Genomic DNA, 27,025 nt, shown 5'->3' with positions numbered 1-27,025 from the left:
ACAAATCAAATTCAGGTGCCTGTGTAATGAGTTTTCACAAAAATTTGTGACAGTGTAACTGCTGTTCAAAATTAAATAATCCCTGGATTAACTCGCATGTTATCTGTCGTGTAAAGGGAAATTATGGATTCTCTATGTTAACTATCCTCATTTGTGATCCTTCAGAGTTATTGTATCAATAGGGCTAAGTAAGGAATTGACATTTAATAATGTTGTTGTTGTTGTGGTCTTCAGTTCTGAGACTGGTTTGATGCAGCTCTCCATGCTACTCTATCCTGTGCAAGTTTCTTCATCTCCCAGTACCTACTGCAACCTACATCCTTCTGAATCTGCTTAGTGTATTCATCTCTTGGTCTCCCCCTACGATTTTTACCCTCCACGCTGCCCTCCAATACTAAATTGGTGATCCCTTGATGCCTCAGAACATGTCCTACCAACCGATCCCTTCTTCTGGTCAAGTTGTGCCACAAACTTCTCTTCTCCCCAATTCTATTCAATACTTCCTCATTAGTTATGTGATCTACCCATCTAATCTTCAGCATTCTTCTGTAGCACCACATTTCGAAAGCTTCTATTCTCTTCTTGTCCAAACTATTTACCGTCCATGTTTCACTTCCATACATGGCTACACTCCATACAAATACTTTCAGAAATGACTTCCTGACACTTAAATCTATACTCGATGTTAACTAATTTCTCTTCTTCAGAAACGCTTTCCTTGCCATTGCCAGTCTACATTTTATATCCTCTCTACTTCGACCATCATCAGTTATTTTGCTCCCCAAATAACAAAACTCCTTTACTACTTTAAGTGTCTCATTTCCTAATCTAATACCCTCAACATCACCCGACTTAATTCGACTACATTCCATTATCCTCGTTTTGCTTTTGTTGATGTTCATCTTATATCCTCCTTTCAAGACACCATCCATTCCGTTCAACTGCTCTTCCAAGTCCTTTGCTGTCTCTGACAGAATTACGATGTCATCGGCGAACCTCAAAGTTTTTATTTCTTCTCCATGGATTTTAATACCTACTCCGAATTTTTCTTTTGTTTCCTTTATTGCTTGCTCAATATACAGATTGAATAACATCGGGGAGAGGCTACAACCCTGTCTTACTCCCTTCCCAACCACTGCTTCTCTTTCATGTCCCTCGACTCTTATAACTGCCATCTGGTTTCTGTACAAATTGTAAATAGCCTTTCGCTCCCTGTATTTTACCCCTGCCACCTTTAGAATTTGAAAGAGAGTATTCCAGTCAACATTGTCAAAAGCCTTCTCCAAGTCTACAAATGCTAGAAACGTAGGTTTGCCTTTCCTTAATCTTTCTTCTAAGATAAGTCGTAAGGTCAGTATTGCCTCACGTGTTCCAATATTTCTACGGAATCCAAACTGATCTTCCCCGAGGTCGGCTTCTACTAGTTTTTCCATTCGTCTGTAAAGAATTTGTGTTAGTATTTTGCAGCTGTGGCTTATTAAACTGATTGTTTGGTAATTTTCACATCTGTCAACACCCGCTTTCTTTGGGATTGGAATTATTATATTCTTCCTGAAGTCTGAGGGTACCTCACCTGTTTCATACATCTTGCTCACCAGATGGTAGAGTTTTGTCAGGACTGGCTCTCCCAAGGCCGTCAGTAGTTCCAATGGAATGTTGTCTACTCCGGGGGCCTTATTTCGACTCAGGTCTTTCAGTGCTCTGTCAAACTCTTCACGCAGTATCGTATCTCCCATTTCATCTTCATCTACATCCTCTTCCATTTCCATAATATTGTCCTCAAGTACATCGCCCTTGTATAGACCCTCTATATACTCCTTCCACCTTTCTGCTTTCCCTTCTTTGCTTAGAACTGGGTTTCCATCTGAGCTCTTGATGTTCATGCAAGTGGTTCTCTTATCTCCAAAGGTCTCTTTAATTTTCCTGTAGGCAGTATCTATCTTACCTCTAGTGAGATAAGCCTCTACATCCTTACATTTGTCCTCTAGCCATCCCTGCTTAGCCATCTTGCACTTCCCGTCGATCTCATTTTTGAGACGTTTGTATTCCTTTTTGCCTGCTTCATTTACTGCATTTTTATATTTTCTCCTTTCATCAATTAAATTCAATATTTCTTCTGTTACCCAAGGATTTCTACTAGCCGTCGTCTTTTTACCTACTTGATCCTCTGCTGCCTTCACTACTTCATCCCTCAAAGCTACCCATTCTTCTTCTACTGTATTTCTTTCCCCCATTCCTGTCAATTGTTCCCTTATGCTCTCCCTGAAACTCTCTACAACCTCTGGTTCTTTCAGTTTTTCCAGGTCCCATCTCCTTAAATTCCCACCTTTTTGCAGTTTCTTCAGTTTTAATCTACAGGTCATAACCAATAGATTGTGGTCAGAGTCCAGATCTGCCCCTGGAAATGTCTTACAATTTAAAACCTGGTTCCTGAATCTCTGTCTTACCATTATATAATCTATCTGATACCTTTTAGTATCTCCAGGGTTCTTCCATGTATACAACCTTCTATCGTGATTCTTAAACCAAGTGTTAGCTATGATTAAGTTGTGCTCTGTGCAAAATTCTACCAGGCAGCTTCCTCTTTCATTTCTTAGCCCCAATCCATATTCACCTACTACGTTTCCTTCTCTCCCTTTTCCTACACTCGAATTCCAGTCACCCATGACTATTAAATTTTCGTCTCCCTTCACTATCTGAATAATGTTGTAATAAAGAAATATTTAATGGAATATTGAGGTATATAAAGTAATGATGAATTAATGAAATTGTATAAAGTGATGAAGTTATACGAAATATATGAAATAATGAAGTTAATAATGGAGAATATGAAAGGTATAATGTGAAGTAGCAGTGGTTACAGCAGTTGTTAGGGATCCAGTCTTTGTATTACTTAAGGTTTGGGATTGCACTTTATCAGTTAGCAACTGTAACTAAAGATATAAGTGCCAGTAAATATTAAGACACGATTATGTATGAGAGGTAGACTGTCTATGTATCTGAGGCAATGGTCTGATAATTTATATAAAAATTATGGCACTGTGGTTAAAAAAATTCAGTAATCTCATAAAAGCAATGGTAATGTTGAAGGAAAAGCCAGCAAAGTTGTTCAAAAATGTGGAATGAAATATTGATTATTTAACAATTCAAAAGGTATATACTGCTGTAAATTTGTTTCCAGGATACTGATGGAGAGAAAAAATGTAAAAACTGGCAGAAATTAACAACTGACTACAGTAACATTAACAGCAATTGAAATTTTAAAATGAAATATTGTTCTCTGAATCTAAGACCAGTTGAGTCTCCAGTACAGCTCCCATCCAGTTCACTTGAAATCCATAGTAATGAAATGCTAAAAATCTTCCCTTTTTTGTAAGGATTTATAAATTTTCACAGGTATGTTGCAGATTTATAATACTGATTGCTAATTGTTTGTTTTCCATGTTTCTGCAAATATGGATATTGAGTAATGTGATGGCAGGCTCATAAATGACTAGAATGAACTCTCCCCAAGTACTAATAGATGCTGGGGGTCAGGCTAAGGCCATGGACTCAACGAAGTACGCTGATTGTGAGTGCAATATAATCAGAGTTTGAATTTTTTTGTTCTTCACAACAGACAGAGACTCTACATACAAAAGAGCACATTTCTGATATGCACGGGAACTGGATGTACATCCTCATATCTTTCTCCCCCGTCTCTGTTCCACCCCTCTGTCCTCCTCTTTCCCCCTTTCTCTTACGTTGAGCCTTATTTATTGTTATTGCTTATTCAGATTCTGTAGTAGTGTTCTAATCATAAACTAATAATCCATAAATGTAACTTTCCTGTTTGCTAACAACACTGCACTATTGTAGAATATTGTGTAAAAATATGAAGTAAGTGGGTCAAGAACTTCTTTAAATTTCTGGTAATAACATTTCCCCTTTACATGTCACATATTTATTTATACTTGTTTTAAAAAATAAATACATAAAAACACACACATATTCGAATGCAACATTGTGCCCAAATTTCCAAGCAATCGGTAGAGAACTTGTGGAGGTTTTCAGATTTGGAACACACAAATATTTACATTTTCATTTGTGTAGATGTAAATGTTCATTTGTACAAAACTACAAATCTCTGAAACTTGTTCACCAAATGCTTTGAAATTCTGACACATTGCTGGATTCTAATAGATGTGTGTTTTTATATACCTACTGTGGTACCATAGGGGACATGTTGTTAGCAAAAACTTCATGTTCTTTGTTCAGATGCTTAAATCCCCGAAGTTCTACACTGACTCCTTTGAAATTTTGTCACAATGTTTTTATTTATTGTGTGTGTGTGTGTGTGTGTTTGTGAGAGAGAGCGAGAGAGAGAGAGAGAGAGAGAGAGAACAGATGAACCCGAGATTTTTGCTATTCCTTAATACATATGGCTTTCCAGCAGGTATGCAAAAAAACACTCATGTTCAAATGCAACGTTGTGTCAAAATTTCAAAGCAATTGGTGAAAGGTTTTGGAGATTTACAAGTTTGAACAAATGAACATTTACATTTTTATTTCTTCTTCTTCTTCTTCTTCTTCTTCTTCTTCTTCTGCTTTTACGGCCTCATTGGACCACTTCAGTCAATCATTTCTGGTCCTCTTCTTTGGTATTTTCCCCTTCCGGGTGGCCCAGTATCTCTTCATTCATTCCAATGCTTTTCGTCATTCCTCATCTGTAAATACCCTTTTCATTGTATGTCGTTTGTCAATTTTTGGTTTAAATCTTATTTCTGTGTCCCTCAACTTCTTTAAATTTGGCGTTTTGTTCTGCAAATCATCCAGAGTTATTTCCAGTTCTTCCATATCCTCTCTTATTTCCTTAAGCCATCCTCCTTGTTGTTTCAAATTCCAGAGTTTCTCAATAATTTTCCTTGATAATCTGGTTTCTGGTGTCCTCAGAATGTGACCACAAAAAGAGATCCTTCTCTTTCGTATAGTATCGGTGATGGGCTCCAGTTCTCTGTATACCACTTCATTTTTATTTATATTGTTTTCTTTAAGAAAAAAATGTCTTTCTAAAAATTTAAAATTATGCATGTAACCATGTATTTTAATTCATATTCTAGAAGTTTGTATTAACTTTTTTGTAGAACAATGGTCAGTTTTGCATTCAACATTTGCTCAATGAATTTGTAAAAAAAATTATTTACTACAGGAATTAAACTTTTCAGCATGCTACCTGTGCAGACACATGCTGTCTCTCTTAATATCTTTAGAATTAAGACCCAAAAACTGCTAAAAGAGGAAGCTTTTTACACTCTTAAGGAACATGGAAACTCTTCAAAAATAGTCCTTATTTACTAAATAACTCATAATAATTTTTGTTTGTACCAACTATCTATGCTTTTTTTGTCCCTTTTGGTATCTTTTCTTATGGGTATAATAAATTGCTAGTAACTAAATAATATTGGCTCATGTTTTTCTATTAACCACACTGGGAAATTTTATTGTATGCCCTCTATTCTTTTATTACTTAGCAAGTAACTTAGTAACAGTTACTTCCATATTTAACTATTAACCATGTGAACAAATCTGACAGTATGTTTTATTAGGTATGGTATTTTATTATGTGTACTTTAATCACGTGTAGTACCACAGCGCATTAAGTATCAAACAACGGAAAGTCCATGTTAGAATCTCAATATTACTTTACTCACCATAAAGATGACCCATAGAGATGCAGACAGGCACAACAAGAAAGACTGTCATCATGTAATAAGTTCTTTCATGTGAAAAGTTACTGTTTGCAGTGACTAAGTAACTACAACCAATTTCATGCTGTTTGTTAGACAGAACTCATCAGTGAAAGTGTACAGTTAAAATTTTCCATTCCTTCGAAAGAATCGTAGTGTATGTGCTCACTTGTGACACATGAACTGTCTAAATTATTGAATGCAATCTGATTGTCACTGTTTTACTGATGTCAATAATGTGAAGGGATTGTGACTTTTTGTGATCATCGCCTGACAAGCTTGTGACTAAACCAAATAAGAGCTGGAAGACAGATGCCAAAGAGAAAAGCAGCACTACTACTGAAATAAAATCCAAGTCAGTAACGTTACAGATTGGTTGCAGACATTTCTGTATTTCAACTGAAAGTGAATGGTTCCTGTAGTTTCACTCACCACTATTCTACACAGTGCTATAGAATGACATTCAGAACATTTTGATATAAGGATCTTATGCTCAGAAGTGTGAAATAAATTTTCTACAGCCACCACTGGGCTGTTGAAAATCCATGCACTGCTTGTATGAGAAGTTACCAGATTAGATTCTTGGTAAACAATTGGGCTGGAATTCTTGGAGATCACTGGACCACACATCTTACCATATAGTTTCAATGGTGCATGGTGTTTGAACTTTCTAGAGAACGACTTTGTCAGAATGTCCAAAGTACATTCCCGTACAAGTGGGCATTAGTTTATAGTTTCAGAACTATGGTGCTCCAGTGCACTTTGATCATCGTGCCAAGGCATATCTCACAAACAACCTCAGCAGAGAGTAAATGGTAAGAGATGCCCAATCCCTTGCAGTAAGCAGTCTCCAAACACCATGTCTCTCAACTTTTTCCTCTGGGGCACTATCTAAAGTCCTTGTCTACTCAACACCAGTAGGGACAGTACCTGAGCTTATCAAGCACATCTTTACAGTGCTTGACACCATTAGAGGAGAGTGTGGAATCTCACAGAGAATCAGACCAAACAAAGTCCATTGTTGTACATTATGTAACAAAGTTGATCGTTATAACACTGGACATTTACTCTACACTAAAGAAGGCACACATTTGGTTTACAGTGTTTGTACTCTATTGTCAACAAACATTTTAAAAAACCACAGTATTCTGGTATTTCATTCAGTCTATTGAATGCACAGTAAGTGCATAATGTTGTAGAAACTTGCTTTCACAATTCGAGCTATAGCCTCTCTAATGAATAATGTTCTGAATTTTATCCTCTACAATCCCCCAAATTTTAAAAATGTCATTCTGCAGTACCCTGTAGAAAAGCAAAATACTCTCCATTATATTTAAGTTTCATATGATTAGTGGTAAACATATATGTTATTATTACATACTGCTAAACCTGAAATTAATACAACTAATTTTAACCCCAGAATTTACAATATCAGTAATACCAAAAAGTAATTACAACTTACTATGGTATAAACAACACCAATGATGAAAGCTGACATTGTTTTCATGTTCATGTTCCAAACATTTCTGAACAAACGTATCTTGCTGCCACCATATCTGCCATGGATATGGTGCCTTTCTTCACAAAGAAGACTGAATCTTATCAGCAAAAGTTGTGCAGTTACCAATCCAAAGAAACAGAATAATACTGCAAAGAGAAGAAAAGCAAGAAGTTGAGACAAAGCAGTAAATCTCATTTAAGGTATAGACATATACATATAAGACAATTACATTTTCTTAACATATCTTTAAAAGCACACAAGATAGTATAGCAGTCAGTTCTAGCATTTTTCTGTCACTTATGTGGCTTTCACTTTTGGAGATGATTGGTTAATGTGAAAAATGCCAAGATATATTGGGTTCAGAATCCATGTTAAACTGTAACTGGGAAAGCCAGTTCAAAGGCAGAGGCAGGCAAGTGCATACCATCCCCAACGGGAACATGCCTAGTAAAGCATGGCACAATAGAATACATGGGTGACACGGAACTGTATATTGGGAAGGGCAGATAGAACTGAGAAAGAGGAAAACTGTGGAGAGGATCATGTGAATTCAGGATGAGAGAAAGTAGTGACATGAGGCAGGGATGGAGAAGAGCAAGGCACAAGTACTAGTGGAGACTGGAGCCTGGAGGACTACACGATCAAAGGATGTATTGAATGTGTGTCTATGTCTATCAGTTATAACTGTAGTCTAAAGATCACTAACACATAATCTCTAGTTGCTAATAGTGTTGATAACGATGAAACTGACATCAGATCAAGCTTACCAGTGTCACATCCCTATCCACTGAGTTGCTGCCTCTCACTCCTAGTCAATCTCCCCCCCCCCCCCCTTTCCACCAATGCTACCATTCCCTCCATGCTTCTTTTCTTCCCTCACTCATCACCTGACACAGCTTCTCACCTCAACAAGCTGCATTGGCAGCACAATGTAATCAGTCAGGACAATGCAGCCAAACATGTGCATATGTTTTTGTAAATGTATACTATGTAGCTTACAGCTACAGAAGGAATCATCCAAAAGCTAACAATATTTTAAGTCTTGTTTATGTGCCTGTCAATAACTCAACCATTCAGAAGGTGTTATCCTTATTCATTTCATTATTTATGTTCATTTCTGGCAGTCAATCAAGCCTTCATTAGTGAATACTCATGTCCACAATTCCTGTGGACATACTTATCTTCATTGACACCATTTTGTGCAGAGTTTCAGCTACATGGCCCCATTTGATGTGTGAAGTGAAGTGACAATGTGGTTTGAATAACGAAGAAAAACTTTACGGGATGTTTGTTTCTTCTTAATTTCCAAAACAAAAACATATAGCTGAATCATGCCAATACAGCTGTCATCAGTGTTGCCACCATAACAATATTCCAAATGGAAGTACAGTTCAAACTTAAGTACACACTGTTATGTGCTAAACTCTCCTGTTGTTATCAACCCAACCACTAGCTGTTTCAGCTTGTCACTGTACACCTTCAGCTGTGGTCGCTTCCTTTATAATGGTAGCTTGTGATATTATGATTATGGTATCAGCCAATTCATAGAACATAATTACTAATTGTCTTATATTCAATTTATCTTTTATATATTGTTAAATTACACTAAAGACCAATTTTACACAAAATTCAGTGCTTCAAACTAAAATTAGGGCCCTCATATATACAAACAGAAGCATTAAGTTCAGTAAAATCCAAAATCAATATGATTACGAATGAATCACACAGAGTACGCGAGGGAACTTGCCCCCCTTCTTGCAGCGGTGTACCGTAGGTCTCTAGAAGAGTGTAGCGTTCCAAAGGATTGGAAAAGGGCGCAGGTCATCCCCGTTTTCAAGAAGGGACGTCGAACAGATGTGCAGAACTGTAGACCTATATCTCTAATGTCGATCAGTTGTAGAATTTTGGAACACATATTGTGTTCGAGTATAATGACTTTTCTGGAGACTAGAAATCTACTCTGTAGGAATCAGCATGGGTTTCGAAAAAGACGGTCATGTGAAACCCAGCTCGCACTATTCGTCCACGAGACTCAGAGGGCCATAGACACGGGTTCACAGGTAGATGCCGTGTTTCTTTACTTCCGCAAGGCGTTCGATACAGTTGTCCACAGTCGTTTAATGAACAAAGTAAGAGCATATGGACTATCAGACCAATTGTGTGATTGGATTGAGGAGTTCCTAGATAACAGGATGCAGCATGTCATTCTCAATGGAGAGAAGTCCTCCGAAGTAAGAGTGATTTCAGGTGTGCCGCAGGGGAGTGTCATAGGACTGTTGCTATTCACAATGTACATAAATGACCTGGTGGATGACATCGGAAGTTCACTGAGGCTTTTTGCAGATGATGCTGTGGTGTATTGAGAGGTTGTAACAATGGAAAATTGTACTGAAATGCAGGAGGATCTGCAGCGAATTGACGCATGGTGCAGGGAATGGCAATTGAATCTCAATGTAGACAAGTGTAATGTTCTGCGAATACACAGAAAGATAGATCCTTTATCATTTAGCTACAAAATAGCAGGTCAGCAACTGGAAGCAGTTAATACCATAAATTATCTGGGAGTACGCATTAGGAGTGATTTAAAATGGAATGATCATATAATGTTGATCGTCGGTAAAGCAGATGCCAGACTGAGATTCATTGGAAGAATCCTACGGAAATGCAATCCGAAAACAAAGGAAGTAGGTTACAGTACGCTTGTTCGCCCACTGCATGAATACTGCTCAGCAGTGTGGGATCCGTACCAGATAGGGTTGATAGAAGATATAGAGAAGATCCAACGGAGAGCAGCGTGCTTCGTTACAGGATCATTTAGTAATCACGAAAGCGTTACGGAGATGATAGATAAACTCCAGTGGAAGACTCTGCAGGAGAGACGCTCAGTAGCTCGGTATGGGCTTTTGTCAAAGTTTCGAGAACATACCTTCACCGAAGAGTCAAGCAGTATACCTGCTCCCTCCTACGTATATCTCGCGAAGAGACCATGAGGATAAAATCAGAGAGGTTAGAGCCCACACAGAGGCATACCGACAATCCTTCTTTCCACAAACAATACGAGGCTGGAATAGAAGGGAGAACCGATAGAGGTACTCATGGTACCCTCCGCCACACACCGTCAGGTGGCTTGCGGAGTATGGATGTAGATGTAGATGTAGAATATGGGCAAGAGTAACCAAAAATGGTGAACTTAAATTAACGACAGTGTTTCTACCAACAATTAGTTCAGCCATATCAGTCATAATGTCATTCAAAAACAGTCTAAACTCAATATTACAGAAATATCCTGAGCATACGGTAGTAGTAGGTGGAGCCTTTAATTGAGGACCATTTTCAGAAAAGTCAACATCCAAAAAAAAAGAAACACAGTTTTCAGGAGACATGTTTTATTGAACTGCTTGTACAATACACATTGCTGGTTCCTTAAAAAATTATATTTTACAGATAACTTTAGATATGTAATAGAACAGTGGAGAAACATTTCTATCAGTTTTCAGTTCCAAATAAAAAAAAATGTAAAAATTATGTTCTTTCCAAATCTGAACTCTTGCTTTATAGCAGTAATTTTCTAGTTTATTTTAACCTTCCGATAAATAATAATTTAGTAAACTGACTCATTAAGGTACTAAGCTCTATTATTTCCATTGTTATGTTTATTGCAACACTCTAAGGCCTTCCCGCAGAACTCTCGAGTTGCTTCTGAAGATGTATCAAATTTTCTTAAGTTTGTTTACATCATCAGCTTTTTTGACACATCGTTTCTAGATTTTACTACAACTGATTCATCAGTGTCCTTGAAACTATCCATGTCAGTTTCTCCACTTCAACATTGATCGGAGAGGAAGAGTATGTTGTTTTGGATTTGGAGATGGTAGTACCTTTGTTTCTTTTTTATGAATAAAGAATTCTGGCTTCAAACATTTTGAATTGTAGCTTCTTTTTCATTAATCTGTTGTCAGTGGAAATTGCACACATTCCACTCCTGGCCCTGAAGCATAACAGGTACCATGCTCGCTTAGAAACTCAAGATAGTGTGATGGTAAGATTATGGTTTCAAGTTTTCTCAATTCCTTTTCAACAGGTCCAAATACTCTGTCAGAGTACATAACTGTGATCCTGACTGGGAAGTAGTGAGCTACTTTGTTGAAAACTAACAATGAATGTCCACCATCCATAGTAGATGCTCATTTTTGGCAAAATTAATTTTTTATAGATGCCAAGTTTCGAAAAATTTCATAGTTTTGAGTGAAAGATTAAATGGGAAAATAGGCAGTTTTGATATAATTCATGTACTGTATGGATTTGCCTCATTTACGAGTACTCAAATACATATACACTGAGGTGACAACAGGCATGGAATAGCAAAATGCACATATACAGATGGAGGTAGTATCATGTACACAAGATATAGAATGGCAGTGCACTGTCAGAGCTGTAATTTGTACTCAGATGGTTCATGTGAAAACGTTTTGGATGAGATTACAGTCACATGATGGGAATTAACAGACTTTGAATGCAAAGTGGTAGTTGGAGCTAGATGCGTGGAACACTCCACTTCAGAAATTGTTAGAGAATTTAATATTCTGAGATCTACAATATCAAGAGTGTGCTGAGAGTACCAAATTTCGGGTATTAACTCTCATCATGGACAATGCAGTGGCTGACGGCCTTCACTTAATGACCATAAGCAGCTGCATTTGCATGTAGTTGTTAGTGCTAACAGAACAGTAACACTACATTAAATAAATGCAGAAAACAATGTGAGATGTAATATGAACGTAAGCGATAGAACAGTGCAGTGAAATCTGATGTGAATGGGCTATGGCAGCAGGCGACTGAAGCAAATGCCTTTGGTAACAGCATGGCATTGTGGGCAGCGTCTAATCTGGGCTTGTGACCATATTGGTTGGACCCTAGATAACTGGAAAAAGCTGGCCTGGGCAGATGAGTCCCAATTTCAGTTGGTTAGAGCTGATGGTAGGGTTCAAGTGTTGCACAGACCCCATGAAGCCATGTCAACAAGGCATGGTGCAAGCTGGTGGTGGCTCCATAATGGTGTAGATTGTTTTTACATAGAATGAAGTGGGTCTCCTGGTCCAATCGAACCAATCATTGACTGGAAATGGTTTTGTTCGGCTACTTGGAGACCATTTGCAGCCATTCATAGACTTCACATCCTGAAACAACGATGGGATTTTCATGGATGACAATGTGCCATGTTACTGTGGAAACATTCCATAACTGTTACTAGAAAGATGGAGTTGTCATGTTCAGCATGCACTGCCAGGGAGCACCTCAGACCAGTCATTACACTTGGTTTTGTTTTGCTTTAGGGCACAAAAAACAACTGGGGTCATATGTGCCAAAGTCAAAACTACAGAACACGAAAACACAGAGAGGCGTTAAATGACTATATGTCAGTCCCAATGGACATAATAGAAGACAGCTAAAAACAGACATGTGGAAAAAGGGCTAAAAAATATTCCATACAGAAATGGAGGTCCAAAACTAAAAATTAAATGGCCTTTGCCATATTGCTTCAGAAGATAAAAAGTAAAACGCAGTCGACAGCCCACATGTCATTCGCTAAAACGGCTGATAAATCAGACGGAAAACCCAAACTGGAACGTAAATTGTTAAAAAAAGTGCATTACAGCAGGAAGTGGCAGACAGTTAAAATTTGGGCGCAATGTGTACAAAGTAGTGGGGTAGCACCCCTTAGCAAATGATGATGGCTGAAAAGCCAGTGCCCAATACGCAGCAGAGTTAAAATAACCTCCTCCCAGCAGGAAGGCCAAGAAGAGGTCATCCAAGGTGCTGGGAGAGACTTAATAAGCCAAAGCTTATTACTGGGAAGGGAGAACCACTGGCAGTGCAAAGGGACACCACCTCCTGACAGATAGCAACACAGAGATCATCGGAGGGAATATAGGTACTCGCGGGCTGAGGTACAAGGACTGCAGCCCTGGCAGCAGCATCAGCAGTCTCGTTTCCTGGCAGACCAACATGACCAGGGACCCACAGAAATATGACACTGGCTTCATGAAGAGTGAGTAAGTGACAATTTTCCTGGACCCATTGCGCTAAGGGATAAGCAGAGTACAGCGAACATAGACTTTGGAAGGCACTGAGTGAGTCCGAGCAGAGGACACAATTGGAAAGGCTGTGTTGCCAGATGTACTTCGTGGCCTGATACAAGGCAAAGAGCTTGGCTGTAAACACTGAGGAGTGTGCCAGAAGCTGATATCAAAAGACATGGGTGCCAATGACAAAGGCACACCCGACCTCACAATCAGTTCGAGAGCCACCAGTGTAGACAAAGGTACTATAGCGAAGCTCCATGCAAAGGCCGTGAAACTGGAGGCAATAGACTGAGGCTGGAGTACTGTCCTCAGGAAGCAAACGAAGGCCAAGGTTAACATGGGCCGCTTCATGAAGGCAAGGTGGTGAAGGGTTCACACCCACTAGGAAAGTTGCAGGTAGTGTGAAGTTCAGCCGCGGCAGCAAGTGGCGAAAGCGGACTCCAGGAGGTAACAGAGAAGAGGGACAAGCCCCATACTAACAATCAAAGGAATCATCAAAGAAGGAGGCATAGAAGGGGTGGCCACACACGGCATGCATACCTGCTGAGGAGAAAGTCACAGCAGTAGGACAGTGGTTGTTCAGCGGATTCAGCACACAGACGCTCAACTGGGATGGTGTAAAAGGCACCTGTGGCCGAACGGATGCCATGATGGTGGATAGTTTTGAGACGGTGTAAGTGGGAAGGGCATCCAGACTCATAAACAAAGCACCCATAGTTGAGTTTCGAATGGACAAGGGACCGGTACAAATGGAGGAGGGTGGTTCGATTGGCACCCCAGGAAGTACCATTGAGGACACGCAGGAGATTGCCAGGTAAGACACATGGGAGACCAAGAGAGTTTCCTATTGAACATGAGCCCCAAAAATTTTGTAGTTTCAATGAATGGAAGGGCAACAGGCCGAAGATGCAGAGGTGGCGGGAGAAACCATTTGTGCCACCAGAAATTCATACAGACGGTTTTGTCAGGGGCAAAGTGGACGCTATTGTCAATGCTCCAGGAGTAAAGACAAGCAAGACAGTTCTGAAGCAAGACAGGTCCATGTAAAACTGCAATAGATGGCAAAATTGTCTATAAAAACAGAGCCGGAGATGCGCGGCGGGAGACAGGCATTTTATATGGTTAGTGGTGATAGCAAAGAGGATGACGCTGAGGACAGAACCTTGAGGCACACCATTTTCCTGGATAAAGGCGTCCAACAAGGCAGAACCCAGACATATCTTGAATACTCTATCTTGTAAAAATGCCTGAAGGAAACAGGGCAGGAAGCCCCATGTGTAAAGAGTACGTAGATCTCCAGCAGGTGACGTAGGCCTTCTCCAAATTGAGAAACATGGCCACAGTCTGGGATTTCTACAGAAAACCATTCATGACATGGGTGGACAACGTAACAAGATGGTAAACTCCAGAATGCTGCGCTTGAAATCCACAATGTGCATTCGTTAGTAAATGTCGAGACTTGAGCCACCACACCAGCTGGGTGTGAATCATGCGTTCCATCACCTTGCAAACGCAGCTGGTAAGAGAGATGGGGCAGTAGCTAGAAAGAAGGTTTTGTCCTTAATGGGCTTAGGTATGGGTATGACAGTGGCTTCACGCCAGCGTCCAGATGCGGTTGACGTGTTAAGCAGAAAGTGCTTGCCCGCAAGAGAAAGGTGCTGCAACATCTGAATTTGGATGGTGTGTGGCCCTGGGGCAGAGGATTGGGATGAACTGAGAGCACAATCTAGCTCCCTCCTAGTAAAGATGGCATTGTAGCACTCACGATTTGGAGAAGAGAAGGGTATCGCCCAAGCCCCTCCCACCCCCCCCCCCACCCCCACTCGTTTCCAATGGATGAAGGCAGGGTGATAGTGGGAAGAGCTCAAAACTTCCGCAAAATGGAGGCCCAAGGTGTTGGAGATAGCAATAGTATCCATGATGACATCGTCAGCTCCTGTCAGGCTGGAAATTGGGGAATGGATCTTGGTTCCAGAGAGCCATCAGAGGTTGGCCCACACGACAGAGGAAGGTGTGGAACTGTTAAAAGAACTAGAGAATGAAATCCAGCTAGCTGTTTTGCTACCTCAAAGAACGCGACGACACCTTGCATGCATCTGTTTATAATGAATGCAGCTTTCCAGTGTAGGGCGGCAGTTCAAAATGTGGAGAGCACATCTATGTGCGCGAACTGCATCATGGAATGCCTCAGTCCAGCAAGGGACTGGGACACAATGTGGTACAGAGGAAGCGCAGGGGATGGAACGCTCTGCAACAGTAAGGATAATGTTTGTGAGATATTCGACCTGGTCATTACAACTGGGGAAATCTTGTTCTTTGGAAGTCGCCAGGGAGGAGTAAAGCTGCCAGTCGGCCCTAGGAAGCTTCCATTTAGGCATGCACTCGGATGGGTTAGGGGTCAGCAAATGGATAGCACACGGGAAATAGTCGCTCGAGTAGGTGTCAGAAAGAATGGACCACTCAAACAATTGGCAAGCTGGGCAGTGCAAAAGGATAGGTCCAAATGGGAATAGGTGTGTGAGGAGTCAGAAAGGAAAGTGGGTGCTCCAGCGTTAAGGCAGAAGAGGTTAAGTCGGTTAAGCAGGTTAGCCAAGAGGGCACCTCTCTGACAGGTCCTTGGAGAACCCCAAAGGAGATGATGTACATTAAAGTCACCGAGCAGCAAAAATGGGAGAGGTAGCTGCCCAATAAGTTGAGGGAGTCTGCCCTGGTGACAGCAAATGATGGAAATGATGGAGGGACATATATAGTACAGAGGGAAAAAGTCAGGTGGGGAAGGCAAAGGTGAACTGCCCCTCAGCTTGAAGATTGGTAGTCAGCGAGATGGGTTGACTATGAATGTCATCCTGTATGAGCAGCATGACGCCCCCATGAGAGGGAATGCCAACCTCAGGGGGATGGTCAAAACGAATCGGTACAAAATGTGAAAGCTCAAAGCGGTTGTTAGGGTGCAATTTAATTTCCTGAAGACAGAGTACAAGGGGATGCTGTGATGATAACAGCTGTTGTAAATCCTCTTTGTGGGACCGAAGGCTGCAAACGTTCCATTAGAGGAGAGTCATGATGAAGAGACATGGGGATGTCACCTCGGTGGTTGCCAAGTGACAGCTGGGGAAAAGGCACAGAAACAGGAGGATCCTGCTCCATGGGGTCCACAGAAGCATCAGCTTGCTTGTGCGGTCGGTCTATGGAGTCCAACACTGAAAAACGGTTGTTGGTGCACACCGGCGACACAGAGGCTGCCAGGCTAAGGTATCACATGCCGACACCATCGAAGAGGATCTTCGAGGTGGTGAAGGAGAAGATCGTCTGCCTTTGGAGGACTTCTTCGAGTGTTTCTGGTTAGATGAAGACTCAGGTATTGTTTAGCTGGAGGGACGGAAGAAGTCTTCACGGGAGTACTCCTTCTGAACTTTCCAGCCTACCAGTTGTGTTGCTGGTGGTTTTGCCCCTTGGGGCGAGAGTTTGATGGCTTGTTGCACAGCTGGATGGGGGATGGCAATGCTACCTTGACACTGGGTGATTTCACAACCTCAGAGCTGAATTGGAGGTCGCATGCCTACATGGCCATGTCCTTCATGGAGTGAGGGGTAACAAGAACAGAACTTTATGTACCAGATGGGAGAACACAGGGTTTGCAACTAGCCAGTAACTTGTGAGTAATTGGATAAGGCACCTTTTCTTTTACCTGGATCTCTTGAACAGCCCACTCATCAAGATACACTGGACACTCCCGAGAGGAGGCTGCATGACCACAGTGGGGAGGAGGAGGTGGACAATCGACCTCACGCGCATACCTACCACAGGCAACACATTTGGCTGGGTGTCGACAAGATGTTCTAGTGTGGTTAAAATGATGACACTGGTAACAGCCCATCAGGTTCGGAATGTGTTGCCGGATGGTGATAATTTCACAGCCTGCTATGAGTTTGGATGGAAGCACCACTCTATCAAAGGTGAGAAAGAGAGTGCAGGTGGGCACTAAGGAGGAATCTATCTTTTTTATTACACAACGAATGGCAATAACACCCTGATCAGAGAGGTAAGATTGTATTTCGGCCTTGGTTACACTGCCGAGCAGCCTGGTGTAAATTACACCATGGGAAGAGTTCAAAGTTCTGTGGAACCGTGGAGAAGTGAGGCAGCAAGTAGTTGTGCTTGAGAATCAGAAGTGGTCTCCCAAAGCAAAGTGCCATTCCATAAATGAGAGCAGGATTTCACACGGCCAGCAACTGCATCTACCCCTTTCTGAATAATAAATGGATTTACTGTGCTGAAGCACTGACCGTCTTCAGTACATTAGACCATGAGGAACAGTGGTGCAGCGGGAAGGGTCTTTGAATCATTAGCCTCATTGCGTTTACATTTTGTAGAAGTGGAGTGGGAAGGTGATTGACTCATCACGAGGAAATCCCCCATGATTGCCAGCATCTCCGATGGTGCGCTCCTTCCAACTAGGGGCCGCCTTCACAAGGGGGCGCACCCGCCTTAGGTGATTGTTCACACCTCAGGTCACACCTTTTAAACACCTGGCAGAGGGACCAATCGGCAATTTGGGAAGGTTACAGCTCAGGCAATCATCCCTCCCTGGGCCTGGTCTGTTCCAGGGAGTACATGCGATCCCTACCTGTCAACCCGGGGCTGGGAATTACGCGTTACCCAGTCACTTGTTATACGTCAGATGCATGGGCCAGTCTTCACGAGCGAACAGGGAGGAAGAAGAATAAAGAGAGTCCTCAAATACTGAAGTGGAGGAACAAGTGGATAAGGGAGACAAAGAAAGGAAAAGGGAGCAAAAAACAAAGGTGAGACTGTTTGCACATCAGCAACAGAACACAGAACATTCCCAAAGCCACCCCAGACATGTTCTCCAAGGGAGAGGAAAAAGAACAGCAAGAGGACAGAGATGCAGCATGGAAGGGAAAAAATGCTGCAAAGGCTGGGGCCCCGTGGTAGCCAAGCACGAACCTGCCATAGAGTGGCGAGCTCCCTGGGGGGAGTCATTACACTTAACTTCAGTAATATGAATATGACGCACACTACCCCAGTAAAAGTAATGTCCACCATAAATCTTTAAAATCAAGAAATTCTAGTGGTTATGACAAAATATCAACAAAATTAATTCAACAGTGTGCTCCCGAGTTTAGTAACATATTGAGTGATCTGTGTAAGTCATTATTTATCAGTGAACATTTCCTGATTGGTTGAAACACATTGAAATTAAGGCTTTGTTTAAGAAAGCAGATAAAGAAATACCATCAAATTTCTATACAATTTCACTTTTGCCGGCATTCCCAAGAATTTTAAAAAGCTTATATACAATCAGCTTCTTCACATTTCACAACAACTAATATACTGTCAAAACTGCAATAAAGATTTATAAAGGATTCTGATATTGAGAAAGCTATCTACACATATAGTGAAAATTTAGGCAATACATTGTAGACTACTTGTATATTCTGTGATCTGTCAAAGGCATTTGACTGCGTATATCACAATATTCATTTAAATAAATTGGAATATTATGGTGTAACAGGAAACAAAGCAAAATTGTTCAAATCCTGTATCTCTGACAGGAAACAAATTGAATAATTAGGTAAGAGACATGTATTAAGCTACCAGGCATCATTCAACTGTGAACCAATTACGTGTGGCATACCATAAGGTTCTATCTTAGAGCCCTCACTTTTTCTTGCATACAATGTCTGTTCAAAAAATTCCAGAAGATTCATAATCTCATACCAATGGTGTATTGGAGCAATATACAGTTGGCATCCATGCACATGCCTATGTTTAATGTGTAACTGCCAGAAGTTTCACTGTTCCATGTCTGTCAATAATTGTTCAGTGCTGTAATGCATAGAATGTTGTTTAGCACAGTTTGCAAATTTTGAGATGGCAGAGTTAGAGGAGCAATGCATCTGCACTGAATTTTCTGTGACACTCAAGAAAATCTTTACAGAAACACATTAAAGGATGCAGGAAGCCTACTATGATGAGTGCTTACGCTGTACACAATGTTATGAATGGTTCACAGAGTTCAAAAATGGCCAGATTGGAGTTAAAGATGACTCTTGTTTAGGACACCCTTTGACATTTATCGACAATGGTCAAGTCAGGAACATCAATGAAATTGTGCAAGCCAATTGAAGACTGACTGTCCAAGAGATTGCAGAAGAATCTAACATTTCAGTTGCATCATGTCATGAAATTCTGACACAGCACCTTGGAATGCATCGTGCTGCCTCCATGTTCATCTCATGGCTCATGAGTCAAGACCAGAAACAACTTCTCCTCACAATTTGTGAAGAGCTTTTGGATTGCAAATGAGAACAAGGTGTTCCTTAAGAAAATAACAACTGGTGATGAGATGTGGATCTAGGGTAATGGTGTTGAGACCAAGGTTCAGTCTTCACAATGGGTTGGGAAAGGTTTTCCAAGACCAAAAAAATCTCAACACGTCAGGTCAAATGTCAAAACCATGCTGATAGTTTCCTTTTACTCTGAAGGATTAGTTCATCATGAATTCGTGCTAGTCGATGGTACTATTTTGATGTGTTGCGACACCTGTGAGAACATTTGAGAAGGAAATGTTCTGAAATATGGCAAGACAATTCATGGCTCTTGCATCATGATAATGTACTAGCACATTTATTCCTCTTGGTGTGTAACTACTGAAAAGAATGAAACCACTATGCTGCCTCATCCTCCGTACTACCCTGCAGACTTTTTTTTTTATTTCCAAACTTGAAAACCACACTGAAAGGACAAAGATTTGCAACAATAGATCAGATAAAAGAAAATTCGCAGATGGCGCTTTGAACGATCCAGCAAGAGGTGTACCAAGACTGTTTTCAGAAGTGGGAATGGCACTGGGAGCAGTGTATCAATTGTGGAAGAGAGTATTTCAAGAGAGACCATGCACAATAAATAAAAGGTAAGTGTAGAAAAATTTTGTGGACAAAGTTTTGGAATTTTTTTGAACATACCTCGCATATCGATGATCTTCCATTACTAACATTACCAGATGCCAAGTTTGTTTTGTTTGCAGATGATACAAACACTGCAATAAATAGCAAATCAAGTGCAGTCTTACAAAGATAGCTTAATGAAATTTTTGTGGACATTAATAAATGGTTCCTAGCAAATTCTTTGTCACTTACCTTTGAAAAAACACACTACAAGCAATTCAGAAATTGTAAGAGGTTCCCACCTGTATATGCCTAAAATATGATGACATGTGGGTAGATGAAGTGGACAGTGTTAAATGCTTGGGATTACAGCTTGATAATAAATTCAACTGGGAGGAGCACACCACAGAATTTCTAAAGCACCTAAACACATCTCTATTTGCAAATGTTATCAGACACAGGGATATAAAAATGAAAAAGATGGCATACTATGCTTACTTTTATTCCATAATGTTCTACTGGATTATTTTATGGGGTAACACATCAAGTCAATCTTAAGTTTTCCAGGTCTAAAAACGTGTAATAAGAACTATTTGTGGTGTGAACTCAAGAATGTTTGCTGAGACTTGTTTAGGGAACTAAAGATACTGACTACTGCTTCCCAATATATTTATTTCTCAACAAAATTTGCCATTAAAAATATATCTCTTTTTCCAACCAACAGCTCAGTTCATGGAATTCTTTGGTCCGAAGAGGTGTCCATTTTTCAGGAACACACATTTTCAATAACTTGCCAGCAGCTATAAAAAGTTCAACTACCAATACAGTCCAGTTTACAAGAAGTATAAAGAGTTTATTCGTGGCAAACTACTCCTACTCCACTGATGAATTTATTAGTGAAACCAATTGATGTGTGTGTGTTACTAATAATATTGAACAGTACAATCTGACTTCTGTACAGGTTCAGTCCAGAAATGTGATCATTGTAAACAAGTGTTGTAAAATGATATTTCTATTTAGTATTTATTACCTTTTAAATAAAATTATGTTTACATTTTTTGATGAATTCCACATCCATGACAATCATTTCACTTGGGATCTGTGGAAGGTACATTGGCATATTTGTTTTTCATTGTGAGTATTTATTCTGTATTCTTGTTTTTCTGGCATGTTTTACATCATAAGGGATCTCCTCACTAAGGATCAATTGCAATGGAAAGTACTCTAATCTAATCTAATCAGTTCAGAAAAAGGTAAGGTCAAATAATTCGAAATGGGGGAACTACAGACCTATTTCATTGTTATGTTTGAAAGAGCTACATGTGATGAGACATAAAATTATAATTCATCCCACATTGTCACCAGAAGAATTAATGTGGCATTCCAAAGATCAGAGCAAGGAATATGAGACTCATTAATTTTGTTGGTACATTAGATAACTAGAAGAGAGAAACTGTTACTTTGAAGTTGGATACAGTGGGAATTACTAAAGCCTGGTGAGATGCAGAACACAATTTCAGGTCAAGTGAATATTAACACAGAATCAAATATTAATGCAGGAATAGGTCTAATAAAGAATAAAAAAAGTGGGAATGCAGGTGAGCTACCATGAACAGCTTAGTGAATGCATTATAATAGCCAAGGTAGACACAAAACCAATATCCATGACAGCAGTACAAGCTTATATGCCTGCCAGCACTCCAGACAATGAAGAGAATGAAAGAATGTATGATGCTAAAAAATATATTACTTAGATTGTTACGGGAGACAAAAATTTTATTGTGATTGGGGAGTGGAATTCAATAGCGTGAAAAGGAAGAGCTGGAAAAATAATGGGAAAATATGGACTGGGAGAAAAGATGTAGAGGAGTGGCCACCTGGCAATAGCCTACACAGAACATAAATTAATCATTGCTAATACTTGTTTAAGAAACACAAAAGAAGGTTGTACACTTGGTAGAGAAATGTAGACATCAGTATGTTTCAGGAAGATTATACACTGAAGTGCCGAAGAAACTGTTACAGGCATGCGTATTCAAATACAGATATATGTAAACAGGCAGAAAATGGTGCTGCGGTCGGCAATGCCTATCTAACACAACAAGTGTCTGTCGCAGTTGTTTGATTGGTTACAGCTGCTACAATAGCAGGTTATCAAGATTTAAGTGAGTTTGAACGTGGTGTTATAGTCAGTGCTAGAGTGACAGGACACAGCACCTCTGAGGTAGTGATGAAGTGGGGATTTTGCCGTACAACGATTTCATGAGTGAAAATAAGAAATCCTGTAAACTATCAAGTCTCCGACATCGTTGCGGCTCGAAAAAGATCCTGGGACCAACAATGACTGAAGAGAATCGTTCAACAACACAGAAGTGCAACCCTTCTGCAGATTGCTGCAGATTTCAACAATGGGCCATCAACAAGTGTCAGCATGCCAACCATTCAATGAAACATCATTGATATGGGCTTTCGGAGATGAAGGTCCACTCATGTACCCTTGATGACTGCATGACACAAAGCTTTACACTTTGCCTGGGCCCATCAACACCGATATTGGACTGTTGATGACTGGAAAGATGTTGCCTGGTTGGACAAGTCTCATTTCAAATTATGTTGAGTGGATGGATGTGTGCGGGTTTGGAGACAACCTCAAGATTCCATGGAACCTGCATGGCAGCAGGGGACTGTTCAAGCTGTTAATGGTAATAGCTGGCTTTGTAATGGTGTGAGGCGCATGCAGATGGAGTGATATGGGACCCCTGATATGTCTAGATATGACTCTGACAGGTGACATGAACAGATGTATCCTGTCTGATCACCTGCATCCATTCATGTCCATTATGCATTCCGACGGACTTGAGCAATTCCACCAGGACAATATGATACCTCACACATACAGAATTGTTACAGAATGGCTCCAGGAACACTCTTCTGAGATTAAACGCTTCCACTGGCCACCAAACTCCTCATACAGAAACATTATTGAGCATACCGGGGATGCCTTGCAACGTGCTGTTCGGAAGAGATCTCCACCCCTCGTAATCGTACGGATTTATGGACAGCCCTGCAGGTTTGATGGAGTCACTTCCCTTCAGCACTATTTCAGACATCAGTTGAGTCCACACCATGCCATGTTGTGACACTTCTGCATGCTAGTTTGGGCCCTACATGATATTAAGCAAGTGTACTAGTTTCTTTGGCTCTTCAGTGTAAGATAGAGACTTGGAAATAAAATTTTGAACTGTAAAATATTCCCAGGAGAATATATGGACTCCAACTGTAATTTATTACTTACACAATGCACATTAAAGTTGGAGAAATTGCAGAAAGGTAGGAAATTAAAGAAGTGGGACTCAGATAAGTTGAAAGAGCTAGATGTTGTTGAGAGTTTCAAAGGGAGCATTAGGTAGACTAACAATTAGCTGAAATTAACATAAGACATACAGCAGAAGATGAATGGGTAGCTTTGAGAGAGGAAAGTAAAGACAGCATCGATATATAGGCAAAGAGACAGGGACCACAGAAATTCTTAAATAACAGAAAGGTATTAAATTCAACTGACAAAGAGGTAAAATTAAAAAAAATGAAACAAATGAAGCAGGCAAAAGAGAATACAGATGTCTGAAAATGAGACTTCAGCAGGTAAAAGACAGCAATGCAGAAATTGCTAGAGTAGAAATGCAAAATCTTGCTTACTGTAGGTAAGATCCACATTTAGGAAGCTTAAATGTGCGTTTAGTAGTAGTAGTAGTAGTAGTAGTAGTAGTAGTAGTAGCAGTAGTAAAGACAAGTAACTGTGTGGACAAAATGGACAAGAGCTCAGATTGCAAGCCACTACCAAACAAAGAAAGGAAGGCTGAGAGATGGAAGGAATATATTATTGTACAGGGTGTCCCACTCAAACCTACCTGATTTCAAAGACCCAGGGAAAATAAAACATCACAGTAGATACGACAATGAAAAATGCACGACATTGTAGAGCATCTCAAAGAATTTATTTATTTATCATCAATACACCTCTACATGTGAACCATTTGTAGCACAAAGAATATCGAGTCTATACTCAATTTCTTGCCAAGTTCTTTGTAACATTTCCTCTGTTATTGTTGCACTCACATTAGTGATACGATGTCGCAATGTAACAATATTGTCCACTTCGGTTGCATACACGCAGTCATTCACAAATCCCCACATGAAGAAATCAAGCGGCTTAAAGTCAGGTGAGCGTGGTCGCTAGGCAATGGGTCCCCCTACGTCCGATCCAACAATTGGGAAATTTCCTATCCAGGAACTTGCGAACGGCCGTTGACCAGTGCAGCGGAGCTCCATCTTGTTGAAAAATGATGTTGGGTTGCAAGTCTCATATCTGAGGGTACACAAACTGCTCCAACGTGTCCAGATACACTGACGCATTCACTGTTTGTTCCGCAAAGAAGAACGGTCCAACAATCCCGTCGTGCATTAGCCCACATCACACGTTTAGTTTAGGGCTATCACGAACATGTTCAATGACAACATGCAGATTTTGCGAACTCCAAAGCTGAACATTATGCCTATTAACCCTTCCTGATATATGAAAGGTTGCCTCATTTGAGAATTAACATCTTTCCAGGAAGCTAGCATCCATATCAATACACTGCTGCATATCCACAGCAAATTGTTGTCAGCGTGGTTTGTCATTCAGCGTCAGATGTTGCAGAATTTGCATTTTGCAAGCACATACAAGAAGATGCTGGTGAACTACAAGATGCTATGTTGATCAAGGTACATCAAGTTGCTTAGATGCTTGACGAATTGACTTTCGTGGGCTTATAATGTGCACTGCCAGAATTTTTCAGAACACTTCCTGTTGCCATAAACTTCCTATACCATTCCTTAATTGTTTTCACATCAGATGGATCACATTCATACAAATGATGATAATTTCTTTGCACAGTAATCAGCGATTTTGTTTCTGCAAACCACACACCACACTACTGCTTGCACACGCTGCTGTGGAGTCACCATTTTCACTTCATGCGACCATGTTGCACTCTGGTGACAGTACTTGGCATTTCTGATACGGGAATATAAATTCTTTGAGATGCCCTACAATGTGGTGCATTTTTCATTGTTGTATCCACAGTGGTTTTTCTCTCCTGCATCCTTGAAATCAGGGAAGTTTGAGTGGGACACCCTGTATATTGGCCATAGGCCAACTACCTTACGCTTCAAGTACAATGTCTTCATACTGCAGGCTGCTTATCCTTAGCCCACAGGTGTCTTTCCTCTGGACACTACTTACAGATATCACAAGAGCTTCATGTGTTGTGCACATGATACTGTATACAAACAGTCCATTGATACTCTGCTTAGGGACTGATGACCTTAGCAGTTTAGTCCCATAAGATTTCACACACACACATTCTGATAGTCTGCTTCTTACACGAACCACCAGAAGGCACCACTCACACTTCTGAGCAGCACATGCATTGGGAAACCAGCAGCGTTGCTAATCAAGGAAACATGTACTGTCCAAACATGATGTGGTTGCTGACATAGTTCTGCCTGCTGGATGTTTAGGGCAAAGCATAGCCTCCAGCATCAAAACTCAATTGCACGTTCAGTTCCAAGCCAGGAGTTGGCTACACCTCTTAGGTCATCAATTGGAACTCACTGAGACCAGCCTGGACAAGCCGTTCTACTCCATACGGTCTCTGCACTGCTTCACTGTATGCCACACAGCACGGGCCCCACAGGTGGCACTTCTACAACCACCTGAGATGACACTTCCCACGCAACTGTTATTATGCCAGTGGACTTTGTTTGTGTTATTCTCAAGTGATCACTAATGACCTTTCAGCTGTTATATGAACTTTACTTTTTTCTAAACTTGTGCCATGAATAAGGTGTTTTTAAGTTCAACTTGGGAATCATCATTTACTACAACAGCTTGCATCATCCACAATGAAGGACTTAACATATATGGAATGACTATATAAAAGAAAGAAACTTCACGACAATATTATGGAAAAGAAAGAGCGAGTGTGTGAAGATAATATGACTGTTGCAATAATGCAAAATGACTTGGTCAGAGCACTAAGGACCTAGGTAGAAACAAGTACCTCAAGTAAATGACTTTGGCTCAGAATTATTAATTGGAAATTGTTATGTTCAGCTACTTCAAGACCATTTGCAGCCATTCATGGACTTCACATTCCCAAACAATAATGTGCCATGTCAGCAGGCTACAGCTGTTGGTGATTGGTTTGGCACCCAGATTACCCGACATGAATCCCACTGAACATTTAAGGGACATAACTGAGAGGTCAGTTCATGCACAAAATCCTGCACCGGCAACACTTGCACAATTATGGATGGCTATAGAGGCAGCATAGCTCAATACTTCTCTGCAGATGACTTCCAATGTCTTGCAAAGTCCATGCCATGTCAAGTTGCTGCACTTCATCACGCAAAAGGAGGTCCGACATGATATTAGAAGGTATCCCATGACTTTTGTCACCTCAGCACATCTTAAGCATTGCAAAAGAGAAAATATTAGAAGCTAATGAAAAGTGATGTTTTAGAAGAATGCTCAAGACAAGTTGAGTAGATTGAATAACTAATGAAGATGTACTGAACCTGATAAGAAACATCCTGAGTCATCCATGAATAGTTGATTTGGTTATGGAGGAGAGTTGGGAGGAAGTAAATTACATAGAGGAAGACCAAGACTTGAATGACAGTAAAAGTTTTTACAGTATGCAAGCCACAATAGTTATGCCAAGGTGGAGAGACTTGCAGAGGATAGACTAGCCTGGAGAG

General features: G+C 40.5%; 1 protein-coding gene across 1 annotated transcript in view; it reads right to left on the bottom strand.

The window, feature by feature from the left end:
* LOC126161941 (stimulator of interferon genes protein homolog) overlaps positions 1-27,025 on the bottom strand; it is a 309,484-nt gene that overhangs the window by 100,084 nt on the left and 182,375 nt on the right. Inside the window, exon 5 of the mRNA XM_049918118.1 lies at positions 7,189-7,373. Within this exon, the coding sequence (XP_049774075.1) occupies positions 7,189-7,373 (185 nt within the window). The remainder of the gene's footprint in view (positions 1-7,188; positions 7,374-27,025) is intronic.

The sequence above is a fragment of the Schistocerca cancellata genome, chromosome 2 (assembly GCF_023864275.1).
Source record: "Schistocerca cancellata isolate TAMUIC-IGC-003103 chromosome 2, iqSchCanc2.1, whole genome shotgun sequence".
Classification (NCBI taxonomy): domain Eukaryota; kingdom Metazoa; phylum Arthropoda; class Insecta; order Orthoptera; family Acrididae; genus Schistocerca; species Schistocerca cancellata.
Note: the sequence above shows the minus strand (reverse complement) of the source record. Positions and strands in the feature narration are given on the sequence as shown.